General features: G+C 42.4%; 1 protein-coding gene and 1 long non-coding RNA gene across 4 annotated transcripts in view; both read right to left on the bottom strand.

Annotated features, from left to right (window-relative positions):
* Window positions 1-6,924, bottom strand: part of STK38 (serine/threonine kinase 38) — a 42,424-nt gene extending 35,500 nt beyond the window's left edge. Inside the window, exons 1-2 of one of the 3 annotated variants that reach the window (XR_003968815.1) lie at window positions 6,654-6,919; window positions 1,483-1,615 (exon numbers count right to left, since the gene is read on the bottom strand). Coding sequence is in view for 2 of the 3 variants with exons in the window: in XM_030315373.2 (XP_030171233.1) it covers window positions 1,483-1,613 (131 nt within the window). In the remaining variant the exon portion in view is untranslated. Of the gene's footprint in view, window positions 1-1,482; window positions 1,619-6,653 lie in introns of all 3 variants that reach the window. The other 2 variants (XM_030315373.2, XM_030315374.1) reach the window with 2 other exon arrangements.
* Window positions 6,925-8,952: 2,028 nt separating this feature from the next.
* Window positions 8,953-14,555, bottom strand: LOC115513867. Its single transcript, XR_003968817.2, has 2 exons — window positions 14,103-14,555; window positions 8,953-9,135 (listed from the first exon to the last, which is right to left on the bottom strand). It is a non-coding gene; the product is annotated as an uncharacterized LOC115513867 (long non-coding RNA).
* Between the last annotated feature and the right edge of the window lie 2,157 nt (window positions 14,556-16,712).

The raw sequence follows: 16,712 nt of genomic DNA on the forward strand, positions 1-16,712 counted from the left end.
TTATCAACAGAAGAATGTAAAAACAGAGGTATAGGTATAGTCAGAAAATAGAATGGTACTCAGCAATATAAAGGAACAAACTATTGATACAACAGCAACATGGATGAACCTTGAAACATTAGGCTAAGTGAAAAAAGCCTTACTGAAATGAGTGCTTACTATATATAAATCCATTTACAACCTCCATTTGTATAGAATAAGCAAGAGTAATCTAAAATTACAATAGTGGTTGCCTGGGGTTGAAGGAACATCTCCAAGAATCAAAGAACTTCCTAGGATGATGATAATGTTCTATGTCTTGGTAGGAGTTTCAGTTCTACAGGTACATACACTTGTGGGGCGCCTGGGTAGTTCAGTCAGTTAGGCGTCCGACTCTTGATTTCAGCTCAGGTCATGACCTCACAGTTCGTGGGATCAAGCCCCACATCAGGTTCTGCTCTGACAGTAAGGAGCCTGCTTGGGATTCTCTCCCTCTCTCTCTCTGCCCCTCCCCTGTTCACACGTGCTCTCTCACTCTCAAAATGAATAAATATTTAAACTGCTTAAACTAAAATATTTAAAAATATATATATGTATACATATACACACATTGAACTCATTTGCTATACAAGAGGTAAAATATACTGACATCTGCAACATACTTTGAAGTACAGCAAAAAATTAAGATGGTTTAATGAATGGATAGAGATGGGATAGATGGATATGTGATAGAACAATGAATGGTAATTGAAGAATCTAGATGTATATACAGGTATTCACTGTATAATTCCTTCAACTTTTCTGTACTTCTGAACATTTTCATAATAAAATGTTGGGAACAAAATTTTAATTACGAGTTACTATATAAATAATATATACCAGGTGCTAAGTGACTGAGTGATTGCTCTGTGAGAAGCACTATGGTGGATACTCACATATGTTATATCTAATTCCCACAACAATCCTGCGAGGCAAGTATTATCCCCATTTTCCAGATTGGGAACTGATACACAAAAAGTCTAAGAAACTGGTCCTGGCCTCAGACAGCTACTAAATGGTAAAGGCAGGATTCTAAACCCAGGTCTGATTCCATAAGGGCTGCTCTTTCTACTACATCGCACTACTTTAACAATAAATCTAAGAATTTGGCCAATGTTTTCATACTACTATGGAATTCTGTGTTATTTTTTTTCTAAGAATTTATTTTTAAGTAATCTCTATACCCAACATGGGGCCCAAACTCACAACCCTAAGATCAAGAGTGGCATGTTCCACTGATTGAGCCAGCCAGGCACCCCTGTGTTATTGGCTAGTAGTAGAAATAAGTGGGTTAATAGCAAGGACTTTGGAAATCAATGGCACTGTCCTTCCATTCTAATGGGATAGGATATAATATGGACGCTGCTATTCTTATCTCCTTTCAACAGTATTATGAATGTGTTTTGTGACACTAGACACGAATGCCAAAACCATGACACAATTTTCTCAAACAAAATTCTTTACCTCATTTCTCGTTCTTCATGTTGAGCGATAAGGTTGCTATAAAAATTCTCCAGTGTCACTTTGGTCATTGTCACCCTTTCCTTTGTGTGATTACTCATGGATGAGCAAGGTGTTGAGCCTGTCATTGCCATGGCTGCTAGAAACAAAAAAAGAAGAGGTATTAGTTTTGGAGTTAGAATCCATCAACTAACAATCACTCTCCCACCTCCCTGGTAGGAAAGTAAACTGGTACAAGTTTTCTGGAAGACAAACATGTAAATATATAACAAAAGCCACATAAACAGAATACTTGGTGAAAATAAGTGTGTATTAATGTCCTATGACCCAGAAATACCATCTCTAGGTATAAGGCCTAAAGAAATTGTCACACATGCTCTTAAGGAGATATGCACAATGATGTGCATTAGAGGGGATGTTTATTATGCCATCATTTGTGACATAGGAAGTTGAAGCCAATTCAGTAAGGAAATAAATAAAATGCTGTGGGTGCACATAAAGAAATAACATGCAGTAGTCAGAAGCAAATCTATCTGTACCTAAAAGTGACATGAATATCTTTAAAACATCTTGTTAATTTTAAAAAAAGGAAGAGAACAAGATCGTAACACCATAAGCGTAAATTAAGAAGATATAATATAGACACGATATAATTCTTTGCCATCCAAGAATTTACCTAAAAGAAACCAAAGACCCATAGGGATTCATACACAAGGAGACTCAATGTAGCAGTGTAATGGCAAAGGAAAACTTGAAATAACTTGAATATCCAACAACAGAACTGATTAAATTATTGATTTTTGTGTTTACCAGATGTGCACAGAATTATTTGAAATACATATCAAAATGTTACCACCGGCTTAACTCTAGGCAGTAAGAACGCAATACATCATTTTATTCGTTTGTGCTTTTCCATAATTTCCATATTTTCTTCAATGAATATGTACTATTACTATTAAACTACAAATAACTTTTTTTTAAATTTACATTTATTTATTTTTGACAGAGAGAGACAGATCACAAGTGGAGGAGGGGCAGAGAGAGAAGGAGACACAGAATCTGAAGCAGGCTCCAGGCTCCAAGCCGTCAGCACAGAGCCCGACACAGGGCTGGAATTCACAAACTGCGAGATCATGACCTGAGCCAAAGTCGGACGCTCAACCAACTGAGCCACCCAGGCGCCCCTAACTACAAATAACTTTTAAATCTGCCATTCCTATAGTTAAAAAAAACCTATGACTAAAATGCCCATTTATAGGTATTCATGTACTGACATGTCTTATGATATTTGATAAATGCTTGCTATTTGGATTTACAAATTAAAACAAGTAACTGTGATAAAAAAACATCGTTACAAAGAAATAACCTGAATCATAATTTTAGTGATGGAAGAGATCTGGAAAACAAGGGACCCTAACCTCCTAGTTTTACATATGAGAAAACTGATACCAACAAGGTTTAAATAGTTTATAGAACATTTTTTCCTAAATTTAAATTTCATCCGCCACCCCCACCCCAGATATTTTTGCCAGCCCATATTGTCACACTTGGCCACACCATTCACCAATCTGGACCTGCTCCAGCATTGGCAATAATGTTCAGTATTTTATCCTTATCATGCCTTCCTCCAACATGACTGCCTGCCTTTAAGTCTGTCCTTTCGTCCCAATATAAAGCGGAGTAAAAGTAGGAGGGGCCAAGGGCCATTTTCAAAGATAGTACATTCTATGAAAAGTTTCCTTCAGGTTCCCTTTAATACTTAGCAGCTTTTTATTTTTTATTTTATTTTTTTTAATGTTTATTTTATTTTTGAAGGAGAGACAGAGTGTGACTGGGGGAGGGGCAGAGAGAGAGAGAGAGAGAGAGAGAGAGAGAGAGAGACAGAATCTGAAGCAGGCTCCAGACTCTGAGCTGTCAGCACAGAGCCCGACGCGGGGCTGGAACTCACAAACCGCAAAATCATGACCTGAGCTAAGTCGGACGCTCAATGGACTGAGCCACCCAGACGCCCCATACTTAGCAGCTTTTTAAACTGTCTCATAGATTAAAGCTATTAAGGAATGTGCAAATACTTATTATTACTAAGACAAAAGGCTTAACATTAAGCAACTTTGTTAAAAAAATATTCAGGGAAAATCATATAAAAGAATAATTCTTTGAGAGCAAAGAAATTCAAAATCAAGGCTCTACTTCAAATGTTTTTATTGATGATGTGCCAAAATGATCAGTAATCACAAATTCAAGTGAGCTCAGCTCTACCTTATGTTATTTGTTATTATGTTATATTTTTTATGGGGAAGTTTCTGCTAATACCAAACAAAGAAAACGCAAATGTTTTTAGGATATCAGTAGATTTTTCAAAAACCTCTGGTTTATGAAGCTTGGGTGTGGTTCCTTATTTGTCAGCCTATACCCCCTCCACCCACAATGAAAACCACATGCACTCTAAGTCTGGTGAACAAATTTTGAAACCAGATTTAAAAACAAGTCTGAAGTAAGGGAGTGCTTTGTACTCCTCCCTGGTCTGAACATTTCTGGAGACATTTTTATAAATACACAGATGTGGTTACATTTTAACAACTGAAATTATTTTAACATAGAAATGCAACTAGAAGAGTGTTTAAACCTAAGACAAAGAGCACCTTCCAGATAATAAGTGGTTAATAAACATAAGTTGAGCAAGTTAATGATTTTTCAGTTGTCAACAAAATTAAAGAACAAAATTACATTTACATTGATAGGTATATAAATACTGGGGTGGAGAAAGTTTTGACTCATTTAAGTCACTGGCATGGCTTCCTAAGCTTTTAAAAAGATCAACAGGATATGAAGCGTACTCAAAGATGATCATATAATAGGCTAACAAATTTTCTAGCAGAATGATTTTCAACCTTCACGTACAGTCTCTAATGTAATAGCAAAGATTGCACTATCCTTCCCTTTGACCTTTCTTCAAAACCTCCTCCTCCCCTTCCTTCACTCATAAAAGGATGAGCCTATTCTAATAACCTTTCATCAAAAGATACAATTACTATTGCCCTATAGCAATTTATAGGTTTACTGGGTCAACCAAGTACCTTTTATAAGACAGAGCTTTCCCTTATGCTTTTGACCATTCAAGCCTTCATGCCCTGACCTACAGACTACGGGAGGTCCCTTCCCTGTTTGTTTCATTCTTCAACTCTGCAGAATTAGGGAATAGGTAGGTGAGAAATTCTTAAAAGTTTTATTTATTTATTTATTTATTTATTTATTTATTTATTTATTTATTTTTTTAGAGACAGAGAGAGACAAAACGTGCGTGGGAAGGGGCAGAGAGAGAAGGAGACACAGGTAGGTGAGAAATTCTTAAAAGTTTTATTTATTTATTTATTTATTTATTTATTTATTTATTTATTTTTTTAGAGACAGAGAGAGACAAAACGTGCGTGGGAAGGGGCAGAGAGAGAAGGAGACACAGAATCCAAAGCAGGCTCCAGGCTCTGAGCTGTCAGCACAGAGCCTGATGCAGGGCTTGAACCCACGAACCTTGAGATCAGGACCTGAGCTGAAGTCCGACGCTTAACCAACTGAGCCACCCAGGAGCCCCTTAAAAGTTTTAAAAATTTAATAAGAGAACTGGATCTTTGTAAGGCAGGGGTAGGTACTGCAAACATAAAAGCAGATCACATGAAAACCACTGTTTTATTCAACCCAGATGGCTATGCCTGGCTGACTGACTTTACAATGGTACTGTTACCTCTATGAACACCCCTTCTCTCACTAATTCTTTCTTTGTGACTGACAATCCAGAACCTTCCATCTGGGCAAATGAACACGGAGGCTAAGACTACTCCTTAACAGTCATCCATCTTTGGGGCATCTGGGTGGCTCAGTCAGTCAAGCCTCCGACTCTCCATCTCAGCTCCAGTCTTGATCTCACAGTTTGCAGGGGATCGAGCCCCACGTCGGGCTCTGTGCTGACAAGCCTGCTTGGGATTCTCTCTCTCCCTCTCTCCCTCTCAAAAGTAAACAAAAAATAACTTTAAAAAGAAGAAGAAGAAGAAGAAGAAGAAGAAGAAGAAGAAGAATCATGCATCCTAATTTCTCTTCCTGAACTGTAAGCCACTGGGAAGCAAGTACTTTTAATATCCTTCTCCAGTCTCATGCACAATGCTATGCACTTAGTAAGCACCTTATAAAGATTTACGAAGAAGGCACTCATCTTTTATGACCATTACTAGGAGCTGGGGCTACGTATGTTTGGTAGGGATGGAGTTGGCACGTGAAGTGGTTTTCTCTACAAAGTTGGAGGATAGAGCTCTGGTCCCCTGGTGAGCAAGCCGCTCTCGAATGTCTGGGGTAGACAGTGGAGCCCATTATCGTGGTCATGTTTTACGTTTAGGGAAACCACATCTGCTGCCTGGCTAATCCGAATTCAGAGCCAAGGTGATCTGAAAGGGGGAGGAAGCACAAGGTCTACCTCGCGCCAACCTTCCTCTGTACATTTCAAAAACAACAAGTGTCTCTTTGTGTCTTTCGGTCAATTCGAAGTGCAGCCGGGAGATCTGGTCTCTCTACTAGCTGTTCCATACACTTTCTGACACAGACTTTCCTCCCAGTCCTTATTGACTTTTCTTTTCTACTCTTTAAAAAAAAAAAATCTCCACTCAATCTTCCTGTGATTTTAAGATATCTGAAGCCCAGTACCCTAAGACTAGCCACCGGGAAGGGAGCAGACTCAAAGGAACCACACCCCAAGGTGGGCTTTCCACACCTCTGCCTCACACAACAGCTCTTAGGTTCTCAGACCCCAGAAAAAAAGCAAAAGAAGTGAAAACTGGCAATGACTGAGGTCCCAGAGGAGACTGAGCTGTTGCAACGAGTAGACAAAGCTGGCAACATGGAAAAGAGAGACAGCCTGGCTCCCCGCCCCAGCTGCACAAAAAGAAAGAAAGAAAGAAAGAATGGGGTGGGGAGCCTGGGACTGGGAAAACGTGGAGAGGACTGACAGGGGACCCTCGGGAAACCCAGAGGAGGGAGACTGTCAGGAGGCTGAGGAGGGCGGCCGAGGGGCCGACAGGACAGGGCTGGAAAGAGGGCGTCGGCGGGAAGGGAGAAGTCCAAAAAGAGTCGGGAGGAGACGAGGGGAAAAGCCTGGGATGGCCTGAAGACAGTGGCAGCGAGACACTCACCAGAGCCCCGGGGGAAGAAGGGCTGGGGGCGGCGACAAGCCGCGGACGCCGGCGCGGCCAGCGATGTCTCTCGACCGGCGGACAGGCGAAGCCCCAGCGGCAGCACCCGGCCGACCAGAAGAGACGAGGGGACGCCTCAGGGACTCTGGAGTCCGGGCCGAGGGGCGGTTGCGGGTGAGGACAACAGGAAGCGCTCCAACTGCCGGAAAAGACGGCAGCGCGAAGGGGCCAAGGCGGCCGAGTACCCCGCCGCGTAGTGGGGCAGGCGCGGCGGGCAAGGGCCAAGACTGCGCAAGCGTGACTTCCTAGAGACGCGGCGGGGGGATTTCAGGACTGCGCGTGCGCGGCCCTGCAGCTCCTGCTCTCCCCGCCTTACCTGAGCAGGAGAGGGGGTACGGAGGGCGAAGTGTGAGGTGTGGGGCGCTGTCGGGGTGGGCGAGGCTGGGCTCGAGAGGGAGGCTCTATTTGTTTCTGGTTTCTTTGCTTTATTTTGAAATAATTTTAGACTTACAAAAAGCTGTAAAATTAATACAAGGAAGTCTCGATATACCCATCACCCACCCAGCTTCCCTCACCGGCTTACGTAACTATGCTACATTGTCAAAACCAGGAAATTGACATTGGCACAATGCAACTGACAACGCCAATACAATTGACTAGATTGCAGACCTTACTCAGATTTAACCAGTTTCCCGTGCACTCATTTGTGCGTCTGTGTGTGCTTGCGTGTTCACACTCATCTGTAGTTCTATTAAATGTTAACACGTGTAGTCGTCATCCCCCCACCTTCCCTTTTCAGTCATCGTAGCAATAAGACGGCTAGAGCCCTTGGCCCCATCTTACTCTTCCTTAAGAGTGCTGTCCTTACCTAGGATCTGGTGAGCTCTCTTAACACCAGGCTATCAGGAGAGCATCCCAGTGTGCACAGAAGAACCTGCTTTTCAAAGCTACCCAACCACTTAATCTGTACCACCCCTTGGGGTAGAGGTCCCAAGCCTTTGGACGGACCCTCATTCATTCCTTGAGAACGGAGCACAGTGCACTTGGCCAGAAAGTGTCAGGCTTCTGGAAACAAAGATAAGTAAGACATAGTGCCTGCCTGCCTTCAAAAAGACCATCTAGGAAGCAAAATGTGAGAGTAAGGTGTCTCACTCTTGAGTACTTGTGAGACCACAGAGCTTGGTTTTACCCTTCAAGCTTGGGGTCCTGGGCTTTGTTTCCTTAATGGTCTTTAAACACAGGCATTCCTTGACTGCTTTCATCTTCCTAGTCTTCAAAGCCCAGTTTCCTTTTGTCTAGCCTCGTACAAAAACCACTTCACCTTTCATTCTCTCTGCCCAAAGGCCCTTCTCCCTCAATGCCTTTTGTCAAAATCCTGTCCCTCCTTATGGACTTAATAACAGTCCAAGATGTTTGCATAGTGCTTTTCAGTTTAGAAACCCCATTCACTCATTTAATCTCAGTTCATCCTCACAAGTCTTTGGCACGTCACATAGGATGAGTTTTTACAAATAAAGTGTAAACACATAAAGAGTTACACTCAGAGAAGCAAAGTGACTTGCCTGAATTGTCACAGCTAGTAAAGCAAGCAGCAAAGAAAGGAACCCCATTTTCTGATTGCAAATCCAATATTCTTTCTGCTTTCCCTTTTCCCCAGCTCAAACCTTATCTTTTCCTTGGAGCCTCCCCAGTTTCACAAGAGGTATTTTGTCCTCTATTCTCTATAGTTCTATAGTGATTTATCTCTACCCTAACTCTAATAAATACTAAGGTTTTCCTCAGAATAGCTTAGCCAGAATATGCTGCTCTTCCAGACTCACTTGTGACCAGGAAGTAGGCACAAAACCTAAGTGCCACCAGTCGCTTAATACCTACCCTAGACTGAGTGTGGTCTGACCCTACAACCCATAGAATTTGGCCTTACTTGCCTCGCTCTAATACTGGTGTTGTTGGATCCTGTCTTTATTTTAAATGCTGATATTTTATTCATCATGCAGTTTTTACATTAGTTGTTATTTTTTAAATATTGCATTAAAGTATTATCTTGGGGCACTTGGGTGGCTTAGTCAAACGTCTGACTTCAGCTCAGGTCATGATCTCACGGTTTGTGGGTTCGAGCCCCACGTTGGGCTTCACGCTTGCAGCTCAGAGGCTGGAGCCTGCTTTAGAGTCTGTGTTAGTGTGTGTCTCTCTCTGCCCCTCCCCAGCTTGTGTACTCTCTCTTTCCCTGCCTCTCCCAAAAATAATAAACCTTAAAAAAAAAAAAAAAAGAAATGCAAAATCTCAGTTTTGCCCAGACTTTCTAAATCAGAATATGTATTTTAATTGAATCCTACAGGATTTGTATACATGTTAAAGTTGGAGCAGCTCTGGGGTAGCAGGAGCTGAGGACGGTTCCTATCTTCTCATGGAAGGAATATTCAGAGGCAACTGATGTCATTGCTTCCAGTGGGTGAGACACACACTGCCAGGGGTAAGATGCCTGTTGAGAGGTAGAGAGAGACATAATGTGAGCAGGAGAGGGGTAGAGAGAGGGAGACACAGAACTCGAAGCAGGTTCCAGGCTCTGAGCTGTCAGCACAGAGCCTGATGCGGGGCTCGAACCCACAAACAGTGAGATCATGACCTGAGCCGAAGTCAGACGCTTAACCGGCTGAGCCACCCAGGTGCCCCATGTGGTCTTTGACAAAAGGATGAGCTTCAGCCAGTGAAGCTATGGCAGGTCAGCCTGATGGATTAGAAACAGGTGATTTCCCTGGGACAAAGAACAATTTGGGGCGGTGTTTAGAGAAGGAAAAGGCTAGTGGGTCTGGAACTGGGGAAAAGAGTAAGACATAAAGTGTTAATATTTGAGGCATCTGGCTACCTCAGTTGGCAGAGTGTACAACTCTTGATCTCAGGGTTGTAATCTCCAGCCCCCGCTTTGGGCTTTGGGCGTAGAGCTTACTTACAAAAAAGTGCTAATCATATCATGTAACTCAAGTCCCATGGGGTTGAAGAATAATCTAGTATACTAACAGGTTATTGGCTTTCCAAGAGTTTTTAAATAAACCTGTTATAAAACTGGGAATCTTGGGGCCTCTTGGCTGGCTCAGTTCATGGAGCATGCAACTCTTGACCTTGGGGTTGTAAGTTCAAACCTCCCCTTTGGGTGTAGGGATTTCTTAAAAATAAAATCTTAAAAAGAAAACTAAGGTGGTTTGCTTAGGCAGAAATCCTGAAAACCTCAAAGTAAAAAAGGAACTAAGTGCAAAAGTAGCTTTTCGTATTGTTTCTTGGTTTCAGACTTACAGGTACGCCAATGCACAGTACGTTTTTGCCTGCTTCGAGATTTGTATTTTCTTTAAACTGCTTAATGATGGGGCCAAAATAATTGAGAAGTCTTCAGAAATACAGATTTTATGCTCAACATCACTCAGCATCAGGGAAATACAAATCAAAACCACAATAAGGTACCACCTCACACCTGTCAGAGTAGCTAACATTAACAACTCAGGCAACAACAGATGTTGGTGAGGATGCGGAGAAAGAGGATCCCTTTTGCATTGTTGGTGGGAATGCAAATTCGTGCAGTCACTCTGGAAAACAGTATGGATGCTCCTCAAAAAATTAGAAATAGAACTACCCTACGACCCAGCAATTGCACTACTAGGTATTTATCCAAGGGATATAGGTGTGCTGTTTCGAAGGGACACATGTACCCCCATGTTTGTAGCAGCACTATCAACAATAGGCAAAGTATGGAGAGAGCCCAAATGTCCATTGATAGATGAATGGATAAAGAAGATGTAGTATATATATGTATGCATGTGTGTGTGTATGTGTGTGTGTGTATATATATATAATATATATTATATGTATGGTATGTATATGTATGTATGTGTATGTATACACACACACACACACACACACACACAATGGAGTATTACTCAGCTATCAAAAAGAATGAAATCTTACCATTTGCAACTACGTGGATGAAACTAGAAGGTATTATGCTAAGTGAAATTAGAGAAAGACAAATGTCATATGACTTCACTCATATGAGGACTTTAAGATACAAAACAGGGGGCGCCTGGGTGGCTCAGTCGGTTAAGTGTCCGACTTCGGCTCAGGTCATGATCTTGCGGTTCATGAGTTCAAGGCCCACATCAGGCTCTGTGCTGACAGCTTGGAGCCTGGAGCCTGCTTCAGATTCTGTGTCTCCCTTTCTTTCTGCTCCTCCCCTGCTCACGCTCTGTCTCTCTCTCAAGAATAAATAATAAAAACATTAAAAAAAAAAAGACACAAAACAGATGAACATAAGGGAAGGGAAGCAAAAATAATATAAAAACAGGGAGGGGGACAAAAACATAAAAGACTCTTAAATATGGAGAACAAACAGAGGGTTACTGGAGGGGTTGTGGGAGGGGGGATGGGCTAAATGGGTAAGGGGCACTAAGGAATCTACTCCTGAAATCATTGTTGGACTATATGCTAACTAACTTGGATATAAATTAAAAAATAAATAAACTATTTTGAAAAAAGAAATACAGATTAAATTAGTTTTTTCCAAATGACTATGCACATGCGTGTGTGTGTGTGTGTGTGTGTGTGTCCTGATGAGTCAGGAATTGAGGGAATTGAGACTGAAAACTCTCAAAAACAAATGAAGGATGTGAAGCACCAGCAGGTTCAGTACCCAAATGATGCATGAACCTTTCCCACCTACCCGTTTGGTAGTGAAAATATTAGGAGGGAGGAAATTATACAAACCTTATGGAGCTAGGAAAGAAAGAGAACAGTAATTGTTGAACAAAAAGAGTGAGGAAAACAAGTTCCCCAAAGCAAAAATAAATCAAAACCAGCAGTGATAGGGATGTCACCGACCTCCTTGCTTAGATGGGAACTTTCCTGCAAAACAAAGGAGGTCATGAGGCTCCCACTGTTGAAAGATTTTTTTTTAACTGGTGGGGTGGAGAGCTGTGAGAATCACAAGACTCCCAAGCTCCCTGAGGAATGTACTAGATCTTCCCATATTTGCAGAGGTCCCAGAACTGTCCTAACTGCCAACTGATAGCTGATCTCATAAATTCCCTAAAAATGTAGGCGTGTGAATCCCATTTGTTCCAAACAGAGGATAGGATATGCCAAAGTGTTCTATTTCCGTATGTTTGAAACATGCTGGGTTAAGTAAAATTATGTGAGTTTCCTTATGGCAGGCCTTCTCAGGACGTTTAATAGCATTGTGACTCTCCATCAGGAACGTTTATTATACAAGATGCCATAAATGTATTTGATGTCTCATAGAACATTAGTTAGCATTTCCCTAAACAGACGCTCTGAGGAACACAGATCTAGATACTTGCCATCAGGGTGTGGGTGTGTGGTTATAGGAGAGAGAGGCCAAGATCACTCACTAGTTCTTCTGTAGCTTCTGATCAAAGAAGCAAAAGAGCCAACAGACTGTTACTACTTCCTGGCTTTGAAATATGATCTCATAAATTCCCCTTTAGTTCTAAATTGTGAATAAAGCTTTCAAAACCCAATATCCAAGCTAAAAAGAAACCTAGAGATCACTTCAACTAATCCTTCCATTTTACAAATGTGATATAGGCCTATGGATTGGAATTAAGTTGCCCACAGTCACAGGTACATTAAATTGCAAAGTTCCATTAGAGGCAGGTTTCTTGACTTCCTGTCCACTGATCTTTCTCCTCCCCTCTGGTGCCTTTCCATACGACTGAATCCACAAACTAGCAATGGGCTATTATTACATGATTTTGACAAATCTGCCTAATATCAAAAATGAGATCTAAGCCAGCTGATGGCCCATACTATCTCAAACAAATCTCAATATGATAAAATAATTCAGACAGTCACAGTCATTGGCATTTGAAGCGGCAGGATTTGACCTGTGGTTTCAACATCACATTCTTTATCTCTGAGACCATAGCTTCATGATACCTTCCTTGAAAACTGAAAACATTTTAATTTATTTATTTTTAATTTTTATTCATTTATTTTTTTTTTTTTTGAGAAAGAGAAATAGAGAAAGCATGCATGAGTGGGGGAAGAGCAGAGAGAGAGGGAGAGAGAGAATCCCAAGCAGGTTCTGCATTGCCAGCACAGAGCTCAACACGGGGCTCAAACCCACCAACAGTGAGATCACGACCCGAGCCAAAATCAACAGGCGCTTAATTGATGGTGCCACCCAGGTGCCCCTGAAAACTGAATTTTTAAGTCATGTAGATGTCATGGCCCATCTCTCCTTATAACGTGTTTTTTTTTTTTAACATTTATTTATTTGAGAGAGAGAGGGGCAGAGAGGCAGAAAGAGAGGGAGAGAGAGAATCCCAAACAGATCATGCTGTCAGCAAAGGACCTTACACAGTTCATCAAACTGATGAACCTGATCATGACCTGAGCCGAAGTCAAGAGTCGGCCGCTTAACTGACTAAGCCACCCAGGTGCTTCTCTCCTTATAAAGTTTTAAAACAGGGTTCTATTCAAAAAATAGATCAAGGATTCTTTCAAGTTCAAAATGAAAATCTCATTCCTACCTCTGTCTCCCTCCCTCCCACTTCTCACCTTCCATTTCCACATAATTAGCCATTGATATTAGTGTTTTGTGTTTCCTTCCAGAGTTCTTTTTAAAAATTTTATTTATTGGGGCGCCTGGGTGGCGCAGTCGGTTAAGCGTCCGACTTCAGCCAGGTCACGATCTCGCGGTCCGTGAGTTCGAGCCCCGCGTCAGGCTCTGGGCCGATGGCTCAGAGCCTGGAGCCTGTTTCCGATTCTGTGTCTGCCTCTCTCTCTGCCCCTCCCCCGTTCATGCTCTGTCTCTCTCCCAAAAATAAATAAACGTTGAAAAAAAAAATTTAAAAAAAAAATTATTTATTTATTTATTTATTTATTTATTTATTTATTTATTTTTGGTAATCTCTATACCCAACATGAGGCTCAAGCTCACCACCCTGAGATTAAGAGCAGATGCCCCTCCAGCTGAGCCAGCCAGGTTCCCCTCCTTCCAGAGTTCTTTACACACATATGCATATAGAGTCATTTTTCTCCCTTATTGACACAAATGGCATGATATCTTTATTAGGCACGTCTCTTCCCCTTCAGACTTTAGTGTCCCCCCATTTAAATGTTTATTTATTTATTTTTAAGAGAGAGAGAGAGAGAGAGAGAGAGAGAGCGAGCACAGGCAGAGGAAGGGCAGAGATGGGGGGCAGAGACACAGAATTGAAAGCAGGCTCCAGGCTCTGAGCTGTCCGCACAGAGCCTGATGTGGGGCTGGAACTTTCAAACCCCAAGATCACGACCTGAGCCGAAGTCGGACGTTTAACCGACTGAGCCACCCAGGTGCCTCTAGGTTCCCCATTTATAAAGAAAGGATATTGTCCTACTTCCACCCACTCCTCTGAACTTGTCAGATGCTGGGCATGCATTAAGCCCCCTGCTACTCACTCTGCTTCTCTTGACAATGTTTGGCCTTTTGGAAAGTCACACTTGCATGGCTGGTTTTGTCAGTGACCTCAAATTTAGAACACTCAGGGTGTGGTTTGTAGACTCTGGTATTTCATGCTTTAAGAAAATCCAGGACAGAAATGTCAACATTTCCAAAGCAAATGAGGGAGTGGTTGTTTGCACTACAAATGAACCTTGCAAAATGATTCACCAAAGGCAACTTTCATGTATTTACATATATTTTGTTTATTAAATAAATAATACTTATACTTGGTACAAAATGCAAAAGAGTATACAATGCAAATGTCCCACTTTCATCCCTGGTGACCAAGCTCTCCTCCCCGTGGGCCCGTTTTCTCCTTAGTTTCTTGTTTCCATAGTTTTTGCATACGCAAACATATCCATATATATCCTTTTTTGAAAACAGCATTCTATTTTGTGTGTGTGTGTGTGTGTGAGCTCTACATTCAAAGTGGGGTTTGAACTCACGACCCCAAGATCAAGAGTCACATGCTCTACCGACTGAGGCAGCCAGGTGCCCTGAAAATAGCATTCTAAACACAGTTTGGCACCTTGTACTTTTCACTAAAGAAAACCATCTTGGTGCGGCATCTGGGTGGCTCAGTCAGTTAAGTGTCCGGCTTCAGCTGAGGTCATAATCTCACAGTTTGTGGGTGGGTTTGAGCCCCATGTCCAGCTCTGTGCTGACAGCTCAGAGTCTGGAGTTTCCTCCAGATTGTGTCTCACTCCTTCTGCCCCTGCCCCCCCGCCCCCCACACGCTCTGTCTTTCTCTCAAAAATAAATAAACAGGGCACCTGGGTGGCTCAGTCGGTTAAGCATCCGACATCGGCTCAGGTCATAATCTCACAGTTCATGGGTATGAGCCCTGCATCAGGCTCTGTGCTGACAGCTCAGAGCCTGGAGACCGCTTTAGATTCTGTGTCTCCTTCTCTCTCAGCCCCTCCCCTGCTCACACTCTGTCTCTCTCTCAAAAATAAACATAAAAAATTCTAAAAAAATAAATAAACGTTAAAAATTAAATAAAAGAAAATCATCTCGGGAATCCTTTTTTTTCCTTTTTTAAAATGTTTTTCTTTCTTTTTTTTTTTTTCTAAAGGCCTAGACCAGCTGTGCTAAGGAGTTTATTTTTTATTTTTTTTTAACGTTTATTTATTTTTGAGACAGAGAGAGACAGAGCATGAACGGGGGAGGGGCAGAGAGAGAGGGAGACACAGAATCAGAAGCAGGCTCCAGGCTCTGAGCCATCAGCACAGAGCCCGACGCGGGGCTCGAACTCACGGAGCGCAAGATCGTGACCTGAGCTGAAGTCGGACACTTAACCGACTGAGCCACCCAGTCGCCCCTAAAATGTTTTTCTTTAAGAGATAGAGCACGCACACGTGCACATTAGCGGGGGAAGGGCAGAGGGAGAGGGAGAGAGAGAATCCCAAGCAAGCTCTGCACTGACAGTGCAGAGCCTGACACAGGGCTCAAACCCATGACTCTGGGATCACGAGCTGAGCTGAAATCAACAGTCGGATGCTTAACCTACTGGACACCCAGGTGCCCCAGAAATCCTTTCATGTCAAGACAAATAAAACTGCCTCATTTGTTTAGGGTTATATAATGGTTCAGTGACAGATATACCAAAACGAATTCATCTAAAAGGGGTTCTTTTCAATAGTGAACTCTATTATTCCACTGACAGTCTGATTTCATCCCTGAAGTCCTATTTTCAGCTGCACTCTATTGTAGGAGGAAGATTCTCTCTCAAGGTGCTTCCCTTTGTGCACAATGCACAATCAGAGAAGGTATCAGCACCTACAGGCCAACTTGTGCCAGACAGAAACTCGCAAGTATTTTCACCTCCTAACTCTTAAGGTTGAAGCTCAGATTGCATCAAGACCCTCAAAGCTTAGTCTTCCTAATTTTTATTTTTATTTTTTTTAGAAGGGGGAGGAGGGAGGGACAGAGGAAGAGAGAGAGAGAATCTTAAGCAGGAGCAACCCCGAGATCATCACCTGAACCGAATTCAAAGTCGGACGCTCAACCTACTGAGCCACCCAGGTGCCCTCTTCCGAATTTTTAGAATAAGTTTTTGCCTCTGTCTAATTTTTAGAATAAGTTTTTCTCCCTGTCTCTCCCACTCTCTCTCTCTCCCTACTCCTTTCTCATTACCGAAAGCTGAACAATCTAATGTAGCTTTTTTTTTTTTTTAAGCACCTAACTTTTGAAACCTCCCTCATTCTCCGAAGCTCTGACTACCCCCCTAATGACCACGGGCAGCTCTTCCTCTGGGTGGTTCCCAGCTCTGCCCTCACGACAATAAAGCTCCTCTACCATCATACTTATCAAAAGAATAGGAAAAACCTTGACCAGAGGCAGGGGATACCTCATCTCCCGGCCCTCAGTGTAGCCAAAGGGGCCCAGGCAGCCTCGGGAGCCTCATCCACCATTCACCACAGGGGATGTAGAAATATTGTCGTGTTTTATTGTGTGATCATTGGAATGATTGAGGGGCCCTGATGAGCCCCTGGGGAGGAAACACTGTCCATAGCAGAGTTTGGCACATGGTGCATTCTCGTGAACGTGATTGATCGATTAGCTGG

The sequence above is a fragment of the Lynx canadensis genome, chromosome B2 (genome assembly GCF_007474595.2).
Source record: "Lynx canadensis isolate LIC74 chromosome B2, mLynCan4.pri.v2, whole genome shotgun sequence".
Lineage (NCBI taxonomy): Eukaryota > Metazoa > Chordata > Mammalia > Carnivora > Felidae > Lynx > Lynx canadensis.